The 25,794-nt window shown below is 41.9% G+C and overlaps 2 protein-coding genes across 5 annotated transcripts; one reads left to right on the top strand and one right to left on the bottom strand.

Moving 5' to 3' along the window:
• The first annotated feature begins 899 nt into the window (after positions 1-899).
• Positions 900-12,181, top strand: ttc34 (tetratricopeptide repeat domain 34). Of its 3 annotated transcripts, none has more exons than XM_022219994.2 (8): positions 900-1,031; positions 2,399-4,125; positions 4,983-5,205; positions 7,198-7,390; positions 7,515-7,681; positions 9,276-9,549; positions 9,704-9,918; positions 11,092-12,181. In XM_022219994.2, the coding sequence occupies exons 2-8, from the start codon at positions 2,414-2,416 to the stop codon at positions 11,626-11,628; spliced, it is 3,321 nt and encodes a 1,106-aa protein (XP_022075686.2). In that variant the 5' UTR covers positions 900-1,031; positions 2,399-2,413; the 3' UTR covers positions 11,629-12,181. The 3 variants fall into 3 exon arrangements, with proteins under 3 accessions (XP_022075686.2, XP_051805815.1, XP_022075687.2); XM_051949855.1 differs by having other exon boundaries at positions 907-1,126; XM_022219995.2 differs by lacking the exon at positions 900-1,031 and adding an exon at positions 1,039-1,267.
• On the bottom strand, positions 11,964-25,395 carry alas2 (aminolevulinate, delta-, synthase 2). Of its 2 annotated transcripts, none has more exons than XM_022219986.2 (10): positions 25,253-25,395; positions 23,953-24,308; positions 23,739-23,834; positions 23,439-23,661; positions 21,814-21,998; positions 21,492-21,671; positions 19,282-19,446; positions 16,210-16,478; positions 15,014-15,176; positions 11,964-12,466 (listed from the first exon to the last, which is right to left on the bottom strand). In XM_022219986.2, exons 2-10 carry the CDS (start codon positions 24,281-24,283, stop codon positions 12,303-12,305), a joined length of 1,776 nt encoding a protein of 591 aa, XP_022075678.1. In that variant the 5' UTR covers positions 24,284-24,308; positions 25,253-25,395; the 3' UTR covers positions 11,964-12,302. The 2 variants fall into 2 exon arrangements, with proteins under 2 accessions (XP_022075678.1, XP_022075679.1); XM_022219987.2 differs by having other exon boundaries at positions 23,739-23,810.
• Between the last annotated feature and the right edge of the window lie 399 nt (positions 25,396-25,794).

Genomic DNA, 25,794 nt, shown 5'->3' with positions numbered 1-25,794 from the left:
AGTCATTCCATTTTTGAAAAATACTCTCTCTTTTGCAATTTTTTGCTCCATATTCATCAATAATAAACTATCAAAGGCTTGACTGGCTCAGCTTACACATCAATGGTACCATTTTTATTCCGTGTTTTAATTGCTGGTTGCTAATCCATGCTAATGTTAGCTTTTTCTCAGCAGTAGAAGCTAGATATTTAGCTAGCTGTTACTGCTGACCAAGAGGACAAACTGACTGATGGAAAACAGTCAAAAGAATTAGTCTGATCCTGATAATATGAGGTAGAGAGAGACATTCAATCAAGGCTGACGATGCGATGAAAAGATGAAAAATAGAAGAGAGGACATAGCTTTGCTCTACGCATTCTTTAGGAAAACTGATTCCTGATGTACAGGACAAAAACTGGACGCAAAACGACAAAAGCTAGACACAAATTGACAAAAACAAGACACAAAATGACAAAAATAATATTCATTTTTGTTTTATTTTCTATGTCTTTTATGTATTTGCTTTATGTATTATTACATAATTCCTGGATTTCCTGTTATTATTCTAAAAAGTTTTTTCTTGATATTTTTCCTTTATTTCATGTATATATAGATTTACTTTGATTTTTACATTTAATTTACTGTCATGTGTTATTTTATTTTGTGCAGCCTAATTTAAAATAACAAAAACAAAGACAGTTTATTCACAGGGAAAGCTCACTTTCGTTGCACTTTTTTCATATTTTCTTCCTCTTTCTAAAATGAAACTTTCAGGTGACATTTAAAACCGTTTTTCTTTTTCTCGAGGTTGCGTGACTTTCGTTTTTCCTATAAGTTCTGGTCGTTTAACGCAAAGGAAAAGATTTAATCGCCGGGGGGGGGGGGGAGTGCGCGGATATTGCCTGGCTGCGGGAGCGCGCCTCCGCGATGTTGAGGTCTCGGTGTGAGCGCGAGCGTTTCCATTAGCAACCGGACCCGAGCTCACAAGAACAACGGAAGCAGAAGAGAAGAAGAAGAGGAGGAGGTGTCTGAGAGATATGAGGCTCTCTGCGGTCAGTTTGCTGTCCTGTTCCTGTTTTCTGTGTGTTTTTCAGACTTTAAAAGGACAGAAGAACTCCGCTACTGCTCCTGTTGTCCTGTCGTCCTGGTAACTACGAGCCCAAAGCTATTGAGTTACAGAAACGAGGCGCAGGTTTTCTGTTGTCTAATCAAACTGTGTCGATGACTTTGTGTTTGGAGTCTCTGTTTTTACTCCCACGGTTTGTTTGGTTCGCTGTTGGAGGAGCAGGTGGGTCAAAGGAAGCAACACAACGGAGATAATGTGTCTTCTAGTGAAGAAATTAGTCACATCAAAGTTAAACATTTGGTTTGGTAACTCAGGTAGCAGGTGATATTGTTTATCTGTGCTGTAAACACAATCATGCAGTCAGCCGGGTCAGAAGCATACATAGAACAATTGTAATAATTGTTTAAATGTTCCTTAGCTTTTTTAACTTTTGGTAGACATCTGCAAGCTTCTGGTTGCATCTTTGACTGTCCTCTTAACAAAATTAGTGCAAATCAACTAAATGTGTTCTGACTCAGACCTATTTCTTCATTACAGTCCACAGATTCAAGTCAGGACTTTGGAAAAGGCTCGTTTAAAACTTCAGTTCTATCCTGAGAAATGCAAATTCCAAAGAGACACCCAATTGCTTTGCCCAACTAATGTGACAAACCTTAATAATGATAAAATATGCACTGAAATTGTTAAAATAAAATAAAGGAAAGGCTACACCATGAAATCGTTTAACACAAATAATCATTTATGTGGCTCTTTTCTTAAAGTAACAACTCAATTTAACAGGATCAATATAGTTACCAAATACCTTCCTGTCAATCAACTAGTTGATAAATCGACAGGTTATTTCAACTGTCGTATTTGTTGGTTTGTTGTTTGTGCAAAAAACTTAATTTGTAAAGCAACTGAAGCTTTTAGATAAATGTTGTGAAGTGAACGGTAAAATATTTCTCTCTAAAATTTAGTGGAGTAGAAGCAGAAAGTGTCATGAAAAGAAAAAAAAAATCAACAAAACAAACTTTTTCTTTGATGAAAATGTATATTTTCCATGCATTCCAACAGCATTGTTTTTTGTGTCACTATAAAGCTGATATCCCAGTGCTTTATGTCAACCAAAAATCTGATTTTCTCAAGACATTTTGACATGTGACAGCAGGAAAACTACAAATGTGAATAATAATGTGTAATTAGCTGCTTTTATTTTAGTGTCCTGGTATTGTGTTTGTTGGTTTGTTGCTGTGAAAAAGTCCAGTTTTTTTTTTTTTTTTACAATATGCTGAAAATCCTACTTTAAAGTTTAAGAAGTGATTCTAATCCCCTGCTTTTAACCAGGATGCATGTTTTCTTTGCTAAACACAGTAAACCTGCGTGATCATGACTGCATCGGTTCGACCTGGAGTCAGCGTTTCAGAGCTCTGTAAGGATGGAGACAAGTTCCTTGAGGCTGGAGAGCTGGACAGAGCGACCTCCCTGTACATGTCTGCCTTCAGGACTCACGCCACCTCTGCAGTGTCCCACATGCGCAAACTGGACAAATCCAGCCTGAGTGAGGTGATTTCTGCTCTAGAAGGTTGGCTGGACGGTCACGGGGAGCACCGGCCTGCCGAGGGTCTGAATAAAGGCCTCGCTGCCGTGTTCCTGTCCACGCTCAGCCCCAACAATCTGTCAGCCACCATCTTCAAAATGGAGTCTCTCCTGCAGAGCGGTGGGCACGGCTGTGAGGAGATTTATGCTCGCTGCACCGCTCTGCTCGAAGGGAAACGAAACTCTGACCCGGACGGTTCGACTCGTGTTCTGTTGGAGATAACTCGAGCTTTGGCCTGCTTGTTCTCAGAGCGTCACAGTTTTAAAGGCCTGCAGCTTTATCTCAAAGTTTACCGAAGCAACAAGTCAGAAACCGTCGCACTGGTGAAGAGCAGACAAGCCGGACATCTATCCAAAATAGTGAAGGCCTTTACAGACCAGATGACGCTCATTCATCCCTCTTTGACATTTGACAGCCAGTGGGCAGCGACATCAGAGAAGAATGAGAAGCTGGACGTGAAGGCTTCTTCTACAATTATTGAGTTTTTGTTGGACATCTCACCAGAAAATAGAGACGTGCAGGAACTTCAAGCAGAATATTTGTTTTTGACAGGCAGGTTTGGGGACAGTGCAGAGGTGTATAGGGCTCTATTGAATGATGTTCAGAAAATATCAGAAGATAAAACAGACAGATTATTCCCAGACACTCCTGAGAGCAGAGCCAGATTATTAACCTGCCGAGCAGCCGCCTGCTTCTCGGCGGGCGGAAGGACTGCAGAGGAGTGCAGAGATCTGGGAAAAGCCTTTGAGATCCACCCTGCCACGGCTCGGATTTACTTCCAGAAGCTCTTCACCGATCACAGCACCGCCGTGGCTGCTCGCAACCATCTCCGTCAGGAGGCCGAGAGGGGCCTGTCTGGTTACAGAGAGCGAGTTCTCTTCCGTGCAGACCTGAGATCCACAGAAGGAGTTGAACTTTTAGACCCCGTCATCACTCAGCTACGGACTCTGTGCCATTTAGAGCCTGACGGAGGAGGCAGGGAGTTGAGGGTACGACTGGCCGACTGTCTGCTCCTCAGAGGGGAACACAAAGAGGCTCTCTCCATCTGCAGCCAGCTAGCAGCCGCTCAGGGTCAGCAGAGCTATCAGAACACAGTCCAGGTCCTTCGAGGATATGCACGGCTTCTCTCTGACGACCACAAGGGGGCGTTAGAAGACTTCCAGGCTGTCATTGAACACAACACTCCTCATCCGTCCAGCTGTGTTCGGGCCCTCTGTGGTCGGGGGCTCCTGCGCATGATGGGCGACTTAAACTACCTCACAGCTCTGGACTATGTGACCGCCAGCAGGTTGAATCCTCAGGAAACAGCTCTGACTGTCCGCTGCTTGGTGCCGTGGAACTACAGGGGGCTGCTGTTTACCGTTCTGCTGGAGCAGGGACGGGTGATGCTGGAGGGGAATGGGGAGCCCAAATCAAAGTCCAGTTCTGGTAAGGACACCCAGCAGGACCAGCAGGAGGACCAGCAGCAGACCCCGTCGAAGAGGGACAACCACAGATCAGGGTAGGACTTTTCTCTGCTGTAATTTTCATTTTTAATTTAGCTGAGATAAAAGAAAGCTGTACTGTTGTAGTTGAAGTTTTACATCAAGGCTCTCCCCATTAATAAGACAACAAACACACTGCTGGGTTGAATTCAATACTGTTCACACTATGGAGATGAAAATACATCATTTTAATGGGAAGAGACCTCAATCCTCAGCTTTTATAGTGAACACATCTATTTTCCTATTGGCTTTCTGTAAATAGGTTGTAAGTTTAAACATTATGGTTTATTTTCTATATGCTGAATCCATCTTTCCAAAGACAAAAGCCTTTTGTGAGTGTATCGTCTCTGGTTGGCTTCAAACCTTTTTGACCTTTAGGCAGTTCTTCAGCAGTTAGTTCCCCAACAACAGAGATATATTTACATTGAATGAACAAATAGATAATCTACACTGTCTGTCAAAAATTTGGACACACGAAGGTGTCAGCCACCATCTTCTTCTGGGTTCATATTTTATTATTTTCTACATTGTAGATTAATACTGAAGACATCAAACCTATAAAATATTACATATGGAATTATGTTGCAAACAAAAAGTGTTCATCTGCAGTATTAATCTACAATGTAAAAAATAATACAAATATATAAAAAGCATTGAATTAGAAGGTGTGTTCAAACTTTTGACTGGTAATGTTTGATATTCTAAGAGCTCATGGTTGATTTTATTCCACATTCTTAACAAGAAGTTAAACAACCTGTGGTGTGTCGCGTAGCTAAATCTAGACCTAGATCTTGGCATAATCTTCGTCTAGTTAAACAATTTATGATCTTGGTTCTGAATAATCTTTTCCTACATGTCTATTCCTGTGCATTAGGACTCCTGCTGGAGTCCAGTCTCTCGCCGTGTTGCTCACTGAGCTCCAGCCGAACGCCGACGGGCCTCAGATCCTGGCAGCGGACGCCTTGTACCAGCTGGGCCGGGTGGAGGAAGCCTACCGGTCGCTGCTCTCCATCGGGCCCTCCAATCCCCGGGCTCCCATCCTGGCTCGACTAGCTCTGCTGCAGCTGCACAGAGGTTTCCTTTATGACACCAACCAGGTACATTTGTGTGAAACACCGACACGGTTTGTCAAATGGGATCAAGGTTGAGGTGGAGTTTGTGAAACCCGATGCCACCAAATACTGGTACAGCAGATCGGTTCATATCTCACCGCACCATCCACAGGAACACGCATGCAAATGTAGCACGACAGAGATTCCACATGAAGAACTACAACAAGAGAGTGATTAGAACAGCCTCATCTACAGCACGTCACACGTCAGCTGATTCAGCCTCAAATTCCTCTAGGACTGGACCCGAATATCCCGAATATCCCGAATATCCGAATATTCGTTCGCTACAGCGGTATCCGGATATTAATTTTGATGTCCAAATATTCACGCCACACCCACCCCTCCCCAACCCCCCCACCCCTCCCCAACCCCCCACCCCCGGTTGGAAGTTACCGGGCGGAACGAATATTTGGCGTTACTGTCTTTCCTCTGCCTTCAGCCCACATCAGCTCATCCCGTCTTGTGATCACATAAACATAGACACATATGTCTATGTGATCACCCCTTCCTCCCCCCAGACGAAAATATTCGGAGCTCGTCTCTTCCCTTCGCCTTCGGCCCACTTCGGCTCATCTCGGCTCCTCCATTCGTGTTTCTTACCACCACCCGAATTACCGGGTTGCTGCCGACTCTGACGTCACGCTTCACTTCGTTGCATAAACACAAGACAAGATGCTGAAGACCTCCGCTGTTTGGGAATTCTTCAGTTTAACTGAAGACAAAACGAAGGCAAAATTTGGAACCGGGAGACCAGACGAATGGATCCGAATATTCGGGCCGTCTCTGCCACAAGCCCCGCCCCCCGTCGGACGTTATGGGGTGGAACGAATATTCGGATGTTCGTCTTTAATAGGACCTGGATATCCGGAGGCCAGAAACCACTGTTCGGGCCAGCCCTAAAATCCTCAAGAGTGAACTAAATTTCTGGAGTCATGTTTCTGGCTAGCATCAAAATCTTACACTTCAAATTTAGCTTTAAATTGTTGTTTTTTTTAACTTAAAATAAGGCAATAATTAATTTCTAGAGTAGAAAAATGGGCTGGAGCACGTTGCTTAATCCAGACTGTGAAAGATTGAAAGAAAAATAGTTTCTCTGAGCGGAGATCCACTTGTTTCAGCTGCATTTTGCTACAACATGTGCAGGGAACCAATGATTTTAGCCACAGGCATGTGTTTATAGGTACATTAAATGGGCACGGTTTGTCTTTTATCACAGGATTTTAGTTAAGTGTTGAAACATAACTATCCTGGGAAATTCTGAAAATTTAGCTCAAACAGACACTGATGGTAGGCGTGTTGTGGCAAAAGAAGATTTAAATTAAGCTAAAGCTACTTAACAAAAAAGGTTGGAGAGTAAACACACGATGGTGAGAGAATCTAGAGAAATCATGAAACAGAAAAAGCAAAATAATCAAAAATGTACAAAAACTCAAATCGGGCAAAAGGCGAGAGCAAACGGGGTACAAAAACTAAATGTAGAAGCCAGAAACAGACGGGCAGAAGCAGAACTAGCAGGGCAAACAGGCGTTTAATCCAGACAAGAAAACAAGGTAATAAAGCCTGAATTGAAGAGTAGCAAACAGGATTAACTGACAAAAGAGAGAAGAAAGACACAGGATTATATTTACAGAGTGAACCTGTTGATACAAGACACATTTGAAACTAATGAGGGCAATCACTGAGGAAGGACACAGGGCAAAAGAGAAGAAGGAAAACAGCTAGAGGCATGTAAGGATGGGGATCTTTACAAAATTAAACAGGAAATAAATGAAAGAGAACTCCAGACGTGTGACATATACCAGCCTAATAAAATGCAGTCTGGTTACTGAGCTTATGAAAACATGTGTACCCATTATCATGCAGTAAATGTCACATTTAGTTTTAGCCAATTTCCAATGAGGTTTGCTATTCTTGTCCCTCAATTATGCAGCTTTTACAGTGAAATGTGTAAAGACTTTATGTCCATTTTCCCTGCAGCTGCTCAAGAAGCTCATCCTGTGCAGCGATACCAGCTGCTTGCGCCCCCTGTTGGCCGTGGCGCAGCAGAAGGACCGAGCGCTGCTGCAGGGACACTGTCACCAAGCTGCAAAACGCATCCTGGACGGGACAAGAGAAGAGAGCGGCGTCAGGGAGGCTGTGGCTTACCTCTCCATCGCCATCATGGCCGCTGGTGATTAGAATCTGATGGATGAGTGGCTGATATTAGTCGGTCTACGGTAATAGTGGCTGATAGCGGTTGGCACAGAGCGTAAGTCTGGTCTGAAAAAAACAAGTCTCTAATGTGGTTTTTTAAGGTGGGGAGGCGGTGGACTCTCTGCTGGAGAGAGCCAGGTGTTACGCCCTGCTGGGCCAAAGAAAGACGGCCATATTTGACTTCAGCGCCATTCTGAAGGAGCATCCGAAACACATCCAGGCCCTCTGTGGAAGAGGATTCACATACCTCATGCTGAATCAGCAAAAGGTTGTTCTTCTGCCTGATTTTTGTTTTGTGCCTCATTTTGGTTGTTTTGTGCCTGATTTTAGTTGTTTTCTTGCATGATTTTAGTTGTTTTGTGCCTGATTTTAGTTGTTTTGTGCCTGATTTTAGTTGTTTTCTTGCATGATTTTAGTTGTTTTCTTGCATGATTTTAGTTGTTTTGTGCCTAATTTTAGTTGTTTTCTTGCATGATTTTAGTTGTTTTGTGCCTGATTTTGGTTGTTTTGTGCCTGATTTTAGTTGTTTTCTTGCATTATTTGTTATTTTTTTTGCCTCATTTTAGTTGTTTTCTTGCCTCATTTTAATTGTTTTGCCTGATTTTAGTAGTTTTTGCCTCATTCTAGTTGTTTTGTGCCACATTTAAGTTGTTTTCTTTCCTGATTTTAGTTGTTTTCTTGCCTGATTTTAGTTGTTTTCTTGCATGATTTTAGTTGTTTTCTTGCATGATTTTAGTTGTTTTGTGCCTAATTTTAGTTGTTTTCTTGCATGATTTTAGTTGTTTTGTGCCTGATTTTGGTTGTTTTGTGCCTGATTTTAGTTGTTTTCTTGCATTATTTGTTATTTTTTTTGCCTCATTTTAGTTGTTTTCTTGCCTCATTTTAATTGTTTTGCCTGATTTTAGTAGTTTTTGCCTCATTCTAGTTGTTTTGTGCCACATTTAAGTTGTTTTCTTTCCTGATTTTAGTTGTTTTCTTGCCTGATTTTAGTTGTTTTCTTGCCTGATTTTAGTTATTTTTCCTGATTTTAGTTGTTTTTTTTGCCTCATTCTAATTGTTTTTGCCTGATTTTAGTTTTTTTTGCCTCATTTACTTTGTTTTTGCCTCATTTTAGATTTTTTTTTACCAAATAAAGACTATTTATATGGTTAAAAAAAAGTAGTAAAAACTAAGAAAATTAACTAGTAAGTAAAATGCAACATGACTTGATTAAAATAGCAAAAAAAGAAATTAAATTTATAAGTCAAAATAGAGCATTTTACATGAATCCAAAACAGTAAAACAGTTTAGCTTATAATAGCTTTTACTACTCACTCAGATGTTTATATCTCTTTAAATGCCCTTAAACCACCAATATAACTCAAATAATTCCATTTTCCACTTGCCAAAAGTGATAACTTCACCTACCTTCTGTCTGACAGGTTTTTTTGCATCAAAATTAATGTTATTTTATTGATTTTAGCCTTCAAAGGACTAATAGAACTCATATAATTCACTTTTATTTAAATTTAATTACATTTAATTCATAGAATCTAGTTTTGGACATTTGAACCTGCCTACTCCTACCCGGCAAAATACCTTTAAAGGTCTAATTGAACTGATTTAATGCAGTTTCCCACCTGCCAGAAAGGGATTCCATATCTCACCTTCTGTCTGAAAGCTTGTTTTTGCACCAAAATGACTGTATTTAATTCATTTGGGGTCTTATTTTCAAAATGTTTGTCCCTCAACTTGTTTTTTCCTGGTAGAAAACTGTTAAAGGCAAAAGATGCATACAAATGTGCAATTATTTAATGTTATTATAATGCATGTTGGCAAAATGTAGGCGTAAAATTCAACCGTTTTTCGTTTTCCCCCTTCAGGAATGCACTCATGACATCCTCGCAGCGCTACAGATCAACACCGATGTGGTCACCAAGGACATCCTGTCACTCAAGGACAGAACACAGAAGCTGGTCTGCAACTGGCTGCATCAGTTCTGTCGTAAAACTCTGTCAGACGTTGTGGTCTCGAGTTCTGTTCCCTGCCACGAAGAGCAGCTCAGAGAGGCGTTTGTAATTGGTGGAGCTCTGATGAGGACCGACTGCAGAGACCCCAGATGGCATCTCCTCCACGTGGACATGCTGTTGGCTAAAGGTGAGACGGAAACTTTGCCAAGCTTTGCTGCTGGATTCTTGATTTCAGTGGAAATGATCAGGCTTTGGAGGTCATGATTTACCCTGTGGTGTTGCCAGTTTGATTAAATTTGCTCCTTGTTTCCAGTGATCCTTCCTCCTGTTATCTGCTGCAGGTGAAGTCAAGGCAGCGGGCGCTCACCTGTGCCAGGTGTTTGGCCAGGAGCCGAGAGACGCAGCGCCCCAGGCTCGGCTGGGCGTGGTGGAGGCCTGGCGGCAGAGCTACCGCAGCGCCGCTCGCAGGCTCAGCAAACTGACCGAGAAAGATCCATCCAGCCTGGACTTCCTGCTGGCACTGATCCCATTTAATCAGCGAAAATGCATGGCACAGGTAAGCCGATGTGAAGGAATCCCAGACTCAGTGCTGGGCCGGATTGGGCCGCATTTTTATTCCACCAGCCTCAGCAGATTTGTTTCATGTGCAGACATTTCCACGAGGAATAAAAACAACACCCTCATATCTCTTCTGTTCCAGGGATGAGAGCGTTCTAGTCGACCGCTGTCAGAAAAGGATTTGTGTCTTTGTGTTTGTGTCAGTTTTGCATGTGCTGTATTAAATAAACTGTCAAATCAGGAAGCTACTACTGAACACGTCACAATAAATATTTCTTTAGCTTGAGATGAACAGTATAGTTGAGAACCTGAGAAAGAAGGGGCATCTGCAGCAGCTTATTACCTTAATCTGACCGAACCAAACAAACAGAAACAAGAGCTGAGTGACACAGAGAAAGACAAATATCGTATCATGTGACAAAAATGGCACAAAACGACTAAAGCGAGAAACAAAAACACAAAAAATGAGAGAAACGACAAAAAATTAAACAAAAAAGAGACAAAAAATACACAAAAAATCAAGCCAAAATATTAAAAAATGAGACACAAAATGACAAAAAATCAAACGACATGAACAAAAACAAAAGAGACAAAAGATTAGACAAAAAAGCCACAAAGTAACAAAACAATGGACAAACGACAAAAACGAGACAAGAAATTACACAAATGACCCAAACGAGGGAAAAAAATGACAAAAGTGAGAAACAAAACGAGAAAAAAACAGACACTCGACACAAGCGAGACAAAAAGGAAACAAAACGAGAAAAAAAATCAATGAATAAAGCAAAACACAAAATGACAAAAATAAGACAAAAAACAAGTCAGACAAAAAAGAAACGACAACAGCATGAGACAAATGTCAAAAGTCAGACCAAAAAAGACAAAAAAAGAGGCAAAATATTACAAGTATGAGACACAAAAGAGTATTTTTTCCCACTTTTTCAAACTAAAGCTGGTCAATTCTGACCCGCAGGACGACACGAGTATTAACCTGGTGTCTTGTAAGTTTGGTACAGGAACTCTAGAGACAGTGAGAAGGAATGAAGACATTACTGTCTGACAAATGTTTATTCTCACTGATGGTGTTAATACTGAAGCTCGACATTGGCTAGAGAATTTCAGCTATTCGTGCATTTATAAATTCATTTCCTCTGCATCTGCTCTGTGCCAGGCAGCAGCCCAGGAGGCCAGCAGTGTGTCGTCATGCGGCCACAGGGATCAGGCGCTATCCCTCCTGACCGTCGCAGTCCAAGCAGTGGGGAGTCACAAGCTGCAGTATCTCCGTCAGAGGGCTGCATGTCTGGCACAGCTGGGGTTACACGTGCGAGCTGTAGCCGACCTGGACAGAGTCATCCAGACACACGACTCCGGCTGCTCGGACGACCCTCAGGTCTGGGCGGAGGATCTGTGCCGAAGAGGCCGCAGCCTGGTGCTCTGCTCCAGAGAGGGGGCAGCTCTGGAGGACTTCACCCAGGCCCTGGAGCTCCACAGGGACCAGGCTCTGCGCTGCGTAGAGGCCGGCCTGGGGAGGCTGCGCGTGGCCGAGTGCTTCCTGCGGGGGGCGCTGCAGCACTACGGGGAGCAGCAGCTCAGCAACGCCTGGACGCTGATCGAAAGTGGCCTCCTAGTGGACGGAGAGAACACAGAGCTGCGCAGACTGAGGGCCAGAGTCAAACGGGAGGTAGCCGGACCTTGTAACGTCAATTAATTAGCGCTGATCGAGCTGGACGCAGGATATCCAGATGTGCAGAGAAATCATGTGTCTGTTCTTTACATTTCTATTTTACGGGATGTTTAACGGTTTAAATTATGTCTTCCAAGTTCAATTTAGCTCTGTAGGAATAACAGCAGTATTTGTGAGCAATCACTATCTTTATAATTGCATGAAAGCCGTATATTTAATGTCGGACAAGAAAGCAAATAGTAGAAATATTCAACACAACAATCAGTAAACTCCATCATTCACACATTTACCCCTGAAACACCAGTAACTGAGTTAACAATAAGGATTGCGTTATTCTATACGAATGAAATCATGCAACGTTAAATTTAATAGCATGCTTTAATTCAAACCACCACACCTAGATATAGATATAAGAAAGTGTCAAATGTGCAGGATTTATACGTTGAAAATGGAGGAGGCATTCCTTTAATCATATCAATGGCAGCAAACAATTTAGTAATGCAGAAAATACAGAAAAACATAAATGAATACTGGAATTCAGTCCGTATCACTTTCATTAAAGATAATTTAAACACAACATCGTGACAATAGCACTCTTCTCTGTGTGTCTGAAGTAGAACTTTAGCATTTAGCCTTATGAATACTGTATTATATTTATGCATGTACTGTTAGTGGAACTTGCAACGTGCGCTTTGGTATTATGCAGACACGGTAATGTAATGCGGTTCCATGTTGCCAAAGTAGGATTTCTCCCACTCGCTCATGAGGTCGAAGTGCAGTGGACGGTCGCAGAAGGTGCAGGAAGCTGTAGCCGGGCTGTTGAGGTGGAGACCGGCCTCCTGCCACACCTCCACCAGGTTATCTGCAAACGGAACACACATTTGTAGGACGTTAAATATCAATTTATTTCCATTTTAAAGCTTAAAAAGTCAGGACACACTTACATTGTGAGTTTTGCTACCGAGAAATAAAAATTTTAAGATCCCTACAGAATGCTTCGAAATGTTGAGGAGGTATTAAACCACAAGAAGGAAGCAACACTGGTTTTCATTGATTTCAAGAAGGCATTCGACTCAACAGAATGTTTTAAATTCTGCTGGCTCACATCCACACTTGTCAACCATCATGAGGCAACACTTCTGCGGTAGTCAAGACTCCTGAAGGCAACACAGATCTCTTCTCCATAGACACCTCAGTACTCCAAGGAGACCTTCTAGCACCTTTCCTCTTCATCATCTGCTGAGAACATGCACTGAGGAATGCAATCTTGTCTTCTGATGGTCTGACCCTAAAGCGTCGTCAAAGTACAAGACGCCCCAAAGAAGTCCTACCAGAATTTGCATTCACTGGAAAACACTCCGAGTGAAGCAGAAAACCTTCGGCATCAAGTAGAGCGAGAAACAAGACAGATTGGATCAAGTTCCTGCACCTAAACCCAACATCTGAGGAGACGCTGCAGCTCTAGACGGGTCAGAAATCGAAAAAGTTGATGATTTCCTCTATCTTGGAGGCTACATCAAGCCAGCACATGATATAGAAACAAAACTGGTAATTCTTTGGGAGCATTAATCTCTGTCAAAAATATGAGTATCTCCAATTAAAACGGCATCAAAATGAGAGTATTGAAGGCGTGGAATCCGGCTTGCTCTATGGATCCGACTCCTGGTCACTAACGAAGACACTCTCAGAAAGGATTGATGGGACTTCTACCAGAATGCTACGGATGGTACAAAACATCTCCTGGAAATCACACCTCACAAACAAGTCACGACACGGCTCACATCCACGCTGGTCAACCATCATTAGGCAACGTAGACCAGCCCTGGATGGACACAATGAAGCAGCTCGTCGTTGTTACGGAAACCTGATGCTATCAGAATCAATCAATCAATCAAATTTTATTTATAAAGCGCCTTCCAACAGCCAAAAGGAGCACAAGGCGCTTAACAAAGTAAAATAAAATAAGTAAAAGCATTTTAAGAAACACACAGTTCTAAAAGGAGCTAAGCGTCAAACGCTACACGGAACAAGTGCGTTTTCAGACGACATTTAAAAACATTTAGTTCAGAAATGGACTGTAAGTGTGACGGAAGAGAGTTCCAGAGCTTAGGGCCAAGAACGGCAAAAGAGCGGTCACCAAACTTTCTATATCTTGCCCTGGGGACAACTAAGGAGGTGTGGCTAGACGAGCGTAGTGTCCTGGCAGGTTGGTAAATTGCCGACAGCTCTGAGATGTAGGCAGGGGCACGCCCGTTTATGGCCATAAACACCAACAGCAGGACCTTGTACTGGACTCGAAAGCGCACCGGGAGCCAGTAGAGCGCTTGAAGGACCGGAGTGATGTGCGAGTATTTTGAGGAGTTGGAGTTGAGACGGGGCTGCTCAGTGGGGAGGTGGTTAGCACTTTCGCCTTGCAGCAAGAAGATCTCTGGTTCGAATCCCGGGGTGGGCCTGGGATCTTTCTGCATGGAGTTTGCATGTTCTCCCTGTGCATGCGGGGGTTTTCTCCGGGTACTCCGGCTTCCTCCCACAGTCCAAAAATATGCTGAGGTGAATTGGTTACTCTAAATTGTCCGTAGGTGTGAATGTGAGTGTGATTGTGTGTCTGTATATGTAGCCCTGTGACAGACTGGTGACCTGTCCAGGGTGTCCCCTGCCTTCACCAGAGTCAGCTGGGATAGACTCCAGCACCCCCCATGACCCTAATGAGGATAAAGCGGTGTATAGAGAATGGATGGATGGATGGATGGAGTTGAGACGTGCTGTTGCGTTTTGAACCAACTGAAGTTTATGGAGGAGTGAATGATTAAGTCCAGCGTAAAGGACATTACAATAATCAAGCCTTGAGCTGATAAAAGCGTGAGCAGCCTTTTCCAAATCTGCCCGGGACAGGAATGGCTTAACTCTGCTCAGGAGCCTTAGTTGGAAAAAGCTCGCCCTTACAACTGAACTGATCTGCTTCGTAAAGTTAAGTCCCTCGTCAAAAATTACACCCACATTCCTCACAACAGAAGCAAATTGTGGTGTGGATGAACCAAAATCAGGGGAACTACGGGTTGGGTCAGGACTGAAGAGAATATAATCAGTCTATAATCAGAAGGGCTGGCAGGCCGATCACAGCGTTAAGGAAGGTGCAAGAAGACGACACTGGTCTGGAAGGCAAAGAACTTTTGACTGCAATGCTGAACAGAGGGAACTGGATGAAGAACTTTACTCATGTCACCGATTCCGGCGAGTGCTGCCATTTTGCATAGCAGTATAAGGTGGCAGTGGATAAATGCTTTCACAGCAGGCAGACTCCCAGAGGACACGCATAAATCACTCGCGCCGGCCGTTGTCCCCACTTAACTTGATCGGATGTTCGCTTGAACCGCTGTGACCTAATTGCGGGAAGGATCCTCACACTCACCCACGAAGTATTCCATCATGTCGGGGTTGTGATGGGGAGACGGAGCCAGACGCAGCAGCTCTTCACCGCGAGGCACCGTGGGGTAGTTGATGGCCTGGACGTAGATGTTGTGTCTCTCCAGCAGGATGTCGCACACTTTGGTGTTCAGCTCAGCGTTTCCCACCTGCAGGACGGGCCACGAAAGGCGGCCATTTAGTGGAGTAATATCAGGACATTTGGGGACAAATCAAAGCCGATACCAAAGTTTAACCCTCATGTTGTCTTCGTTTACGGGCACCAAAAACTATCATTTCCTTGTCTGATAAAAATCCAAAAATTCAGCAAAAAAAAAAATCCCCCAAATTTCTGCAAATTTGCAAAACCTTCAGGAAGAAAATTCAAATAATTCCTTTCAAGTTTTATTTTTTTAAAAATCCCCAAATTTCTGCAAATTTGCTAAACCTTCAGGAAAAAAAAAACAAATAATTCCTTTAAAGTTTTATTTTTTTAAAAATCCCCCAAATTTCTGCAAATTCGCAAAACCTTCAGGACGAAAATTCAAATAATTCCTTTAAAGTTTTATTTTAAAGAAATCTCCCAAATTTGGCAAGAAAATTCTTGTCAATATTTTCAAAAAAAGTAAAACTCCATATAAATTAGTAAAACTTGCAAAAAGTTGCAGGATGCAACTTTGAGATCAGCGTCTTGCTCAAGAGCACTTCAGCATGCAAAAGGGCCAGGAATTGTACTGACAATCTCCCAATTAGTTGACTAGAAACACTGGAGATCTTCCAGTGGCACTCTCCAGACTCCATAGTAAACAACAAACCTTCATCACAGCAGATATTTTGACTAAAGTGACAGAAAATCACATGTATTTATAACATTCAGTGTGGCTCAGTTCTGTTCCAGTGTCTCGTACTTTTACTTGGTGAGTCTGACGTTGAACCAGCATCCACAATATTATGACCCTGAAGCAGCTAAATGGATTTCAGCCATCAGTTATTGTATTATTTGCATGAACCTGTTAAAATATTGTAAAAAAAAAAAAAAAAAAAAAAAAGCCCAAGAAAAGATGCAAACCTGCCTGTTTGAAAACCTGTTAATGCAGTTTTAACACCTTTTATCTTCAGGGAAGTGTTTTGCATATATCTATCATATTTCATTATATCAGGAGATCAGACAGCACTGACATTAATGATGTTAAACCTTCCTACCCTGATGGGGATGATGTGGCTGGGGCAGTTGACCACAGGCAGGCCTTTGTCCATCAGCAGCTGCCTCATGTGCTTGACGTTCCTCTGGTGGGCTCGGCGGAGAACCTGCCCCTCCGGACTCTTCAGGACCCGGACGGACTCCAGGGCTCCGGCCAGGACCATCGGGGGCAGAGCAGTGGTGAAGATGAAGCCCGCCGCGTAGGAGCGCACCGTGTCCACCAGGGCGGCGCTGCTGGCGATGTAACCTCCAACACAACCGAAGGCCTTGCCTGGAATGGTAATAAATGACAGGTTGATTGTATTGTTAGTGAAAGGAGGCACGTTTACTCAGGTATAGACACTTTACAGGACAATTTCCTCACAATAATGCTTCACCTTTTCTTTACTGATATTAGTGTCAGGGGTGTCAAACTCATCTTAGTTCAGGGGCCACATTCAGCAGAATTTGAACGCAAGTGGACCAGACCAGTAAAACCACAGCATAATAACCTATAAATAACCACAACTCCTAATTTTTCCTTTGTTTTAGTGCAACAAACTACATTCTGAAATTGTTCACATTTAAGGAATTATCTTTTTACAAAACATCATGAACAGCCTGAAGTTTCTGAAGAAAAATAAGTTATATTTCAGCAACATTCAGCCTCAGTTTATCATTTCCACATTAAACCTTTCAGATCACAGAGTGTCTACAAAGTAACAAAACATTTAGTCATCTGGAACTGAACAATAGAGGCGTTTACTTTATGATCAAAGCGACAAAAGTCAGACCAAAAACAACAAAATATTACAACAGTCAAACACAAAGTGACAAAGAGAAGACAAAAAACGCAAGCGAGGAAAAAAAGGAAACACAAAAGACAAAAATGAGAAACAAAACGACAAAAGCATGAGACAAACGACGAAAATCAGACAAAAAAACAACAACAAAAATGTGACAAAATATTACAAAATTAGACACAAAATGACAAAAGAACAATAAACAATATAGCATTTTACTTAAACAACTTGTCATGGTCTACAAATTATTTTAAATGTGCAGTTTTACTAATGTACAATCTGCAGTTAGTGTCTTCTCTGCTTTATTCACACTTCACAAAATCCTCTGGCCGCCCGGATTGGACCCTCTGGAGGGCCGCTTTTGGCCCACAGGCCGCATGTTTGACACTCCTGCTCTATATAATAACAAGACATTTAGAAAAACCCTCATTATGCATTATTTTAGTAGACTTAATATTAGCACTACTTCTGTGAGTCTGGATGAACTGAATGTATTTTCAGATTGCTGTAAAAAAAAAAACAGATCAAGAATCATCGGATTTCAAACTTTTTGATAGTCGATCAACATTTCTTGTGTGACATATTGTTTCTTTAGAAAAAAAGCCAAAAATAGGCTTAAATTGCTGCTTTATACTAAGCATCATATTTTAGAAAAATCACAAAAATAAAGTGTTTAATGCACAAAGTAGCTCTTGTAAAAAAAAAAAAAAAAAAAAACAAACTGCACTCCTTAGCACAGAGTTTCTGCTTGAACTGCAGGCTGTGTTTACTTACAGCAAAAAGAGGAAAAGTACAGAAACTAATTTAAAATGTAAATAGTCACAATTTATTTTTTTCAGTACTGGTAACAGTGTTGGCCATGCTGATTCCATTTTTGGGGCAATTTGTTGTAAAAGAAATGCACCTTTTTTAGTGACATTGAAACTGTGAGATATCTTTGAGTTCTCCCTACTTCTAGCTGTGGTTATACTTTTTCCTTAGAGACGCAGGACTTTATATTGCAGTAGAAAACAGGCCCACAGGAGTAAAATCGGCAAATAAAATGGCCAGAATCTGCTCAGAGTTCACAGGGTTAATTATTCTAATTCAACTTGAGCTTGTTTCTGTGTTTATTACCGAGTGAACACTTCTAACAGCGCCTCAATAAACTCAAATGTTGTAATTCAGGACTCGTTTACAGGGATTTCTGCCTCCTTACAGCCTTCAGAATGCTGCACCGACTGCCTGAGGATGGTTTTTATCAGCGCCGCCAGAGAAGGAGTAGAGCCGACACCCAGCTGATAAAACCTCTGCTTCCTCTGATGACGGCTCTCCTGAACCTCCTCTAACCAACAGGAGAGCAGCATCCGGCTCACTGACACTTATTCCTGCTACGCTGGCAATGTGACACTGTCAGTTAGCACAAAGGAGAGTGTAGACAAGGAGAAAACCAATTAATTTGTGTCAGTTCGAAGTGGCTTGACTTGCCTCTCTCGTGTTAAAGAGAAATGACACGACTGGTGTTGGCGTTGTCAGTGCAGATATGTCTTTTTGTTCATTTTTTTATTAACAGGATAGGATAGTTTATCATAACTTTGACAAATGTGACAATAAAAAGCAGAACAACAGCCTTTCTTGGTCATTTTTTGGCCTGTAAGCTCCAGAGAAGACCATTGTCCTCAATACTGTTCTCCTCCTGATATCTAAGGAGTTACAGTAAGCTTAAGCTCTGTGCAATATTGTTCATGTGTAAAAGCTACGCTGTCCTCATGTGCAATATTACAATGTCATTGTCAGACATATACTTGCTGTTTCTGATTTTTTTAATTACTTTTAAAAAAAATATTTTAAAGAATTTTTATTCATTTTAACTTTTTTACATTTTTATTTTTATATCAGTTTTAATTAATTAAATTTATTTATTTATTTTTGCTTTTTTATATTTAATTTTTCATTTAATTTTTATTTTTTATATTTTTATATCAATTTTACTTTGATTAAGTTGTATTTATCTTTTAATTTTTATTTTTAGTATTTTAATTTTTTTATTTTTAATTTATTGCTACACATAATCTTCTGTTTTACGTCTCTGACACTTAGCTGCCTTTGCTACCTCTGCAGCAACCACTCGTACTGTTACTGCTGCTGCACATAATCTGCTGCCTTCGCTCATCCACCTTTTTGGTGTTTTTTTCTTTCTTAATGTGTCGGCCTTTGCCTACCTAATTGCCCCTCGGGATGCATAAAGTTTTTTTCAGATTCTGATTTTGATTTTGAACACACAAAAAGTGGATTTTCTTAAAAGAAACTCACCTAAGGTCCCAGAAACGATGTCAATCTTGTGCATGACATTGTCCCTCTCGCCCACTCCCGCTCCGTGGGCTCCGTACAGGCCCACAGCGTGGACTTCATCCACAAACGTCAGGCCTCCGTAACGGTGCGCCACATCGCACAGCTCTTCCAGAGGACATATGGCACCTGAAGCCCCCAGGGAATAGAGGTGGTATAATTAGGACGGTGTGTAGGTGAACAGCAGGATGTTAGAGCTGCAAATGTCATCACTGTGTAAGATCTGCATAAATGCTGAGACAGTAGTCATTGTTTTGATTCAGAAATGTTGAAATCTCTGCAAAACGTGAAGCTTTTCCATCAAGATGATGATGAATGACTGATAATTAACCAAATAACTGTAGATTATAGAAATATAAACACATCTGCCTTTCTCTTGATTAACTATGAATTGTGAATTTGAGAGATAATTTTGTTAATAAAGACTCACATTGACTGATAATTTACTTATCATCATACAATTTGGATCACTTGTGTAAATTAGCTTCAAGATTTAGATTTCTTAATGCATCTAAATTCTTCTGTATGTAAGGAATAAGTTAGTAGATTTATTCCCCACTATTTATCTAATTAATTACTTAAACACATTCAGTAAATTACTGCAACTTAAAGATCTCTTTCAAGCCATTTCAAATATATAAAATTATTTGTGACTTTTTTTAAAAATTAACAAATTCAATTGGCTGATTAGAAATTCTTAAAATGCCTCTATCCTCATGAAGTGCAAATATTTTCCAGAGAGACTGATTTATTCAAGGGGTTTTCTATAACTTTTACAGTTTCCTATATTTTCATGCAAAATAAAACTGAAGACAATAACAACACTTATGAGATTATGCAGAAAATAATTTGTTTGTCTTGAGTTTTTCTGTTTCCTGTTTTATTTTGTAAAAACATTTCCTGTGTGTCCCTTGTGATTTTACTTCCTTCATTTGTGTGTCTCCTTCCTCTTTTGATTGGCCTGACCAGTTCCCCCTGTGTCTTATCTCCAGAATCAGTTCTCTGGATATAACTCAGCATGTTTGCCCTCCTGTTTTCCTGCTCGTTACCTGCCTCATCCTCTTTGTATTTTCCGCCTGCAGCTGCTGGATTTCTTCCATGTGCTCCTTCTGTTCCTCAGGTTTGTTTGTTGCTCCTTTTGGGATTGTTTTGTTTTGGGTTTCCTGTGCTACAGATTAGATTTTGGATATCCCAAGGACTTTTACTTTGTGTTTCTTTTGTTTCTTTGCTTGTCACTCTTTTGTTTGGTAAGTTTTTTTTTTTGGCCTCGAGTGTCTGAATTTGGGTCGCCACTTGATTATCTTTGAACTTCCTGTCGGCTTTAAACACTAACAGCAATCTCTAAACCAGCTTCGTGAGACTGTCACTCAGAGTGTTCTTTAATTAGCAGGTGTTCCTTGTTAAAATGATGGAGTTTCTTGCTTTCTTAATGCGTTTGGTAGTTGCACAAGTTCTTCAGGAACTAGACAAGCCCTTATCAGTTGTTGGTGAGGACTGAATTCATGGTTGAACCATGGCTAACTAAGGCCAGTAAGAAGAAGAGAACTGCTTGGGCCAAGGAACACATCAAAAGGACATTAGATCAGGCCGGATTTTAAAACTTTGGTTCCAGCTTCTGTCCCTTTTGAGATGCAGAGAAAGTAAAAGATGGTATCTGAAACTGAAGGCACACCGAACTAGCGTGACTACCACAACCTCCTGTAGTGACTCAGCATCCCATGAGCCTAAACACACCTCCAGACTCTGCAAGGGTTTTTTTTTTAAACCAAGAAACCAGGAGTGATTAAGTGCTGCATCATATGGCTTGGCCTCCATAATCACCCAAACTAAACCCAGTGCAGATGATTTGGAATGAGTTGGACGGCATAAAGCAGCCAATAAGTGCTTATAGACTCCCTGAAGAATGTTGGAAAAGTACACCAGGTGGTGACTTCATAAAGCCGGCTGAAAGAATGCCAAACAGAAAGTGAGCGTGCAAAGATGACTTATTTTGTTTTCTTACTACATAAATCTGAATTTATTACTTTAAAATTCTGTGTTCTTTTGTTCTGCGCGAGTAGGTGTCTAAACTTTTGGTTGCTAGTGCACCTCTTTCACAAGGAAGGTTAAGCATCTAAGATGAGAGGAAAAAATGGCCAAACCAAAACCTTCATGGGGACTCTCATGGTACTCACCGTCCATTGAGTGCACGGTCTCGAATGCCACTATTTTGGGCGTCTTGGGGTCTGACTTTTTCAGCAGCTCTTCCAGGTGTTTACTGTCATTGTGACGGAAGATGAAGCGTTTGGCTCCGCTGTTCCTGATGCCCTGAATCATCGATGCATGGTTTCCTGCATCGGAGTAGATCTCGCACCCTGTATGTGACGGTGAACACACCGCAGAGAATCATTGCTGATGACTTCTATGCATCAACTGTGAGATGCATTTATTGTTTTCTATAATTTAGAAAACTTTGATGTTCTGTTTTCTGTTGATACGGCTCAGATCAGTGTTTACCTGGCAGCATCTTGGCCAGAGTGAAAAGGGTTGAGTCGTTTGCCACGAAGCAGGAGGAGAAAACCAAGGCTGCGTCTTTCCGGTGTAGCTCAGCAAGCTCCTTCTCCAGAGACACGTGGAGGTTGCTGGTGCCGGAGATGTTCCTGGTCCCACCTGCTCCTGCACCATGTTTCTCCAGGGCCTCACTGAGGACATCCAGAACAGAAAAGATGCAACATCTGGCCCAGATAATCTTACATAAGACACATATGCTTATGTTTTTCATTAGTCCTTGCAATTTCTGGGGTTCTATCAATAAAATATCACAACAAATGCTTTGCATTTTGCATCACAGTTTGGACTTTTTTATGTTCTTAAAACTAAAAGATTATCACTATCTGAGGGCAGTATGATGCTGATGTTCAGCAGCAGTAATGTTTACCAAAATAGCTATTTTAGCATACAATGATAAAGGTATAACTGGCATTCAGCACCATTGCTCTCATTAGGTTTGTACATGTGTGGTCATAAGTGAAAGCATTGGACAGATTAAAAGTTCAGCAGATGATGGTTTGAGGTGAAAAGTTAACAGATCCACCAAAGTTAGATATCTGCTGTCCTGTTGATGTACATCAAGCAAAATGGTGCTGTGGAAAAGAATTTCCCCACGGAGACAATAAAGTCTAAGTCTAACCTTATGAATATGACCTAAATCAATGACCATTTATCCAGTAGCTGTCATAGACTGTGTGTGTGTGTGTGTATATATATATATATATATATATAGTGGACGTAGCATCTGGCTCCAGAACTGAAGCCCACCCGGAAGTGTCAAAAACTTGCAATATCACGCCGTCCGCTAGGGTTGGCTCCAAAAAGCTTTTGCTCCATAGACCCCAATTCATTTTTGGAAAAAAATAAATTTGATAGACTGATGTTCTACAGCTCAGGATTTTTTCCTGTCAGTTTTCATGGTCAAAATGAGAGATCAGGTGGCCGATCTTAAAATAAATCAATACTGAATTTTAAATAAATCGTTAAAGTTGGCGGAGATAGGGGGGGCTATACTTGATAGACAGCAACAGAAGCTTCTGCGGTAAAATGTGGGCGGGATAAGAGAGTCCTCAGCCAATCCTGCCCCTAGTTGCTCTCCGGTCCAGCCTGTTTGATGACGCTTTTTACGTCACTGGCTGCAAAAAATCCAAAACGGCGACCAGGAAGTAGCAAAATCTGGGCTTCATTTTCTCAGCGTTGAAACCAACGGGTGACGTCACGGTTAGTTTACGCCTGGTAGCTGTCAAGATGTTTCACTTAATGACTTGATGGTGGCTGTATAGAAAGTCAGATCACTAGTAGGATTCATCCTCAGGGAAGACAAATTTTAATGCAAGCCATCCATTAGCTGTAAAAACATTGATCTGGACCATGGTGGGAGTTCCACTGACTGACCAACCAGCAAACATTCATTTCTACAGTAGAGCCATGACTTGAAGAACTGAAACTATGGTTTTGTCTAAGGTGTCTAGATCCTTCAATCCTTAATTATTTGGCACATTCATTGAACTAACTTTCTTACCTCTATATCTAAACGTTAACACCCAAAAACCCTGAAGGTGACTTTCCAGTCCTACCATTTCTGCTCTTACCTGATTGCACCGAGGACCCGAGGGTGCCGGCTCATTCCCAGGTAGTCGTTGCTGCACCAGACGGACACCTGGGAGCCTTCCCGTCCGGAAATGGAGTAATCCTCTGCGAAAGGGAAGACCTCGGCGCTCCTGTTCACCGTCTTGAAGACTCTGTATGTGTGGTCCTTCTTTTTCTCAGCAATCTTCTCGCTGAAGAAGCGGTCGTAGTCGTAGCTGGGGCCGACTGCAGGAAGGACGGTTTGGCTTAGAATCAGTTCAATGCTTTGGGATTTGCCAAAGGAAACCCTGTATTAAACTTACCCATGTTGTCTTTGAGGAGGTGGGTGATGGTGTTGGTTTGAGCTGATGCTGGGAACACTGAGTTCTTTAAACCTTTCAACAGAGAGGTCACCAAACCTGTGAGAGCAGGAAATGGAGCTTTGAATGTGGATTTTTGTGTTCTCTTTTGGTATGTTGGATTTGCTTCTGCTAAAGTTCTGATTCTGGTGTTGTGTGTGTTTGCTGCAGCTCCTACCATCTTGGACATCCTCCTGAACCTCAGCGCTGGCTCGGACCATCCCGATCTGAGAGGAGACGAACGGGCAGTCCTTGGATACCGACACAGCGACCTGAGTAGCGGTCTGAGCGTACGACTTCCTCTGGTCCAACATGGGAAGATGGTGATTCTTTAGTTTGGTGGGTGAGAGGCTCAGCTCGGCCTCCAGAGAGGCTGAGCTGCTCACAGTGATCTGACGGGTAATGATGGGGCATTGGTCCGCCATAGACAACAGGAAGACTCCGGTTCTCCTTAAAGCCGGCTTTGGAACCGACTTCAAGAAGGGGCAGTGATGAAGGAAGGCAGCCATGGCAGCTACTGAGGCTGTTCTCACTCTGAGTTAAGACAAAAAGAAGGGAGAATAAGTCCACTCTCCACCTGCTTTTGTCGTATATCTGGTTAGCTGCTCGGTGATCCTTGGAGCTTCAGTAAAGCCAACTGGGAATTCTCTTTAAGGTTCTCGCTTTATACTGAAGCTCCTAGGATTACTAAAGGCTGAGTGTTACGGAAAAAAACAAAACATGTCATCATACATATTTTCATCACGTGACCAAAGTGTGAAATGAGGATAACTTGACTTGTGCAGAAAGCAGTGGGTTCCTCCTAATGGGTGTGGCACAAAGCTGCTGCTTATCTCCACTCTGCAGAGCTGCCCCGACAGACGTCATCAGCTGATTACTGCACTAACTATTAAATGAAAACCACCAAGACAAAACTCTGTTGATTAGTACCTGTTATTTCCCTGCTGTTAAGAGTTTGTCACACTCAAAAGTAAAATAAAAGTTAATGTTGCATGCGCTGGCCATAAATATTCCACCACAATCATGACAAAACGATTAATAATCCCTATTTTAATTATCTTATGAGCACCTCTATGTGAAGCTTAGTGTACAAACAGTTGTGTAGTTTCTTCTATTATCTGCTGTGGTCAACAGATAAAGCAGTTCTCAGGGTTTGTGGCTTTCTGTTGTGGTCGGATGTTATCTTTACTTTTGTGTCGACCACCAGCGCCTTTTAAACCCCACAAGTAGCTCATATGTTTTTGTTGTTATTGCCATATGGAGCATCCACACCTTACGTTTCCTCTCAATGACTGGCAGGAAAATGAGGAGATAAATCAATAAAGCACACGTAAATATAACAAAAACCCTGCTGCAAATCGTAACAATAGTACAATTAACACCACAATGCAAATAAGTGTGCCATTTCTGGTAATATTAACAGTACTGGTGATAATTTAAGGGCTAGGACCAGAAGTGAAGCCGGTCAGGAAGCTCACCTGTTGACCTGCACTGAGGACGAACTTCGGAACAGCGAAGAGGCAGGAGGTCAGAGAGCGTCAGCAGTTATTACTCAGATATTGAGCAGCGTTATGTAATCAGCTCTGCTCCCACCCCTCAGAGGTGACATGGAGGTCTCAGCTTTGGGGCCACGAAGGGAGTTGTTCGCCTGTGTGGGAGGTGCAAAGATGGTGATAAGTCGTGCCTCGGTCTTTCGTGTAAATGGACACTGTGGTGGACTGAGCTGAAATGATAATCTGTCAAAGAAGTGGATTTTCTAAAAACACACACTGAAATAGTAATCTATTTCTTTATGGTTTATGGCTCCAGGATGTACAAGAAAGAGCTGGAGAACAGTAAACAGCATTTTATTACATTTTATTCATTCTTTTCAGCAGAAGGGATTTAGTATTTGTCTTAAAATATTTCCTAGATGGCGAACGGTGGAGTTGTGGACGTTCACCAACGTTTAGGATCCAGCAGCATGCTTCAATTGATTTTTACAGTCAATACTCAGATGAGTGACTGTGTGCTGATCACA

This window comes from Acanthochromis polyacanthus, chromosome 6, assembly GCF_021347895.1.
Source record: "Acanthochromis polyacanthus isolate Apoly-LR-REF ecotype Palm Island chromosome 6, KAUST_Apoly_ChrSc, whole genome shotgun sequence".
NCBI classification, from domain to species: Eukaryota; Metazoa; Chordata; class Actinopteri; family Pomacentridae; genus Acanthochromis; species Acanthochromis polyacanthus.
The sequence above is the reverse complement of the archived record's forward strand: the minus strand, read 5'-3'. Positions and strand labels throughout refer to the sequence as shown.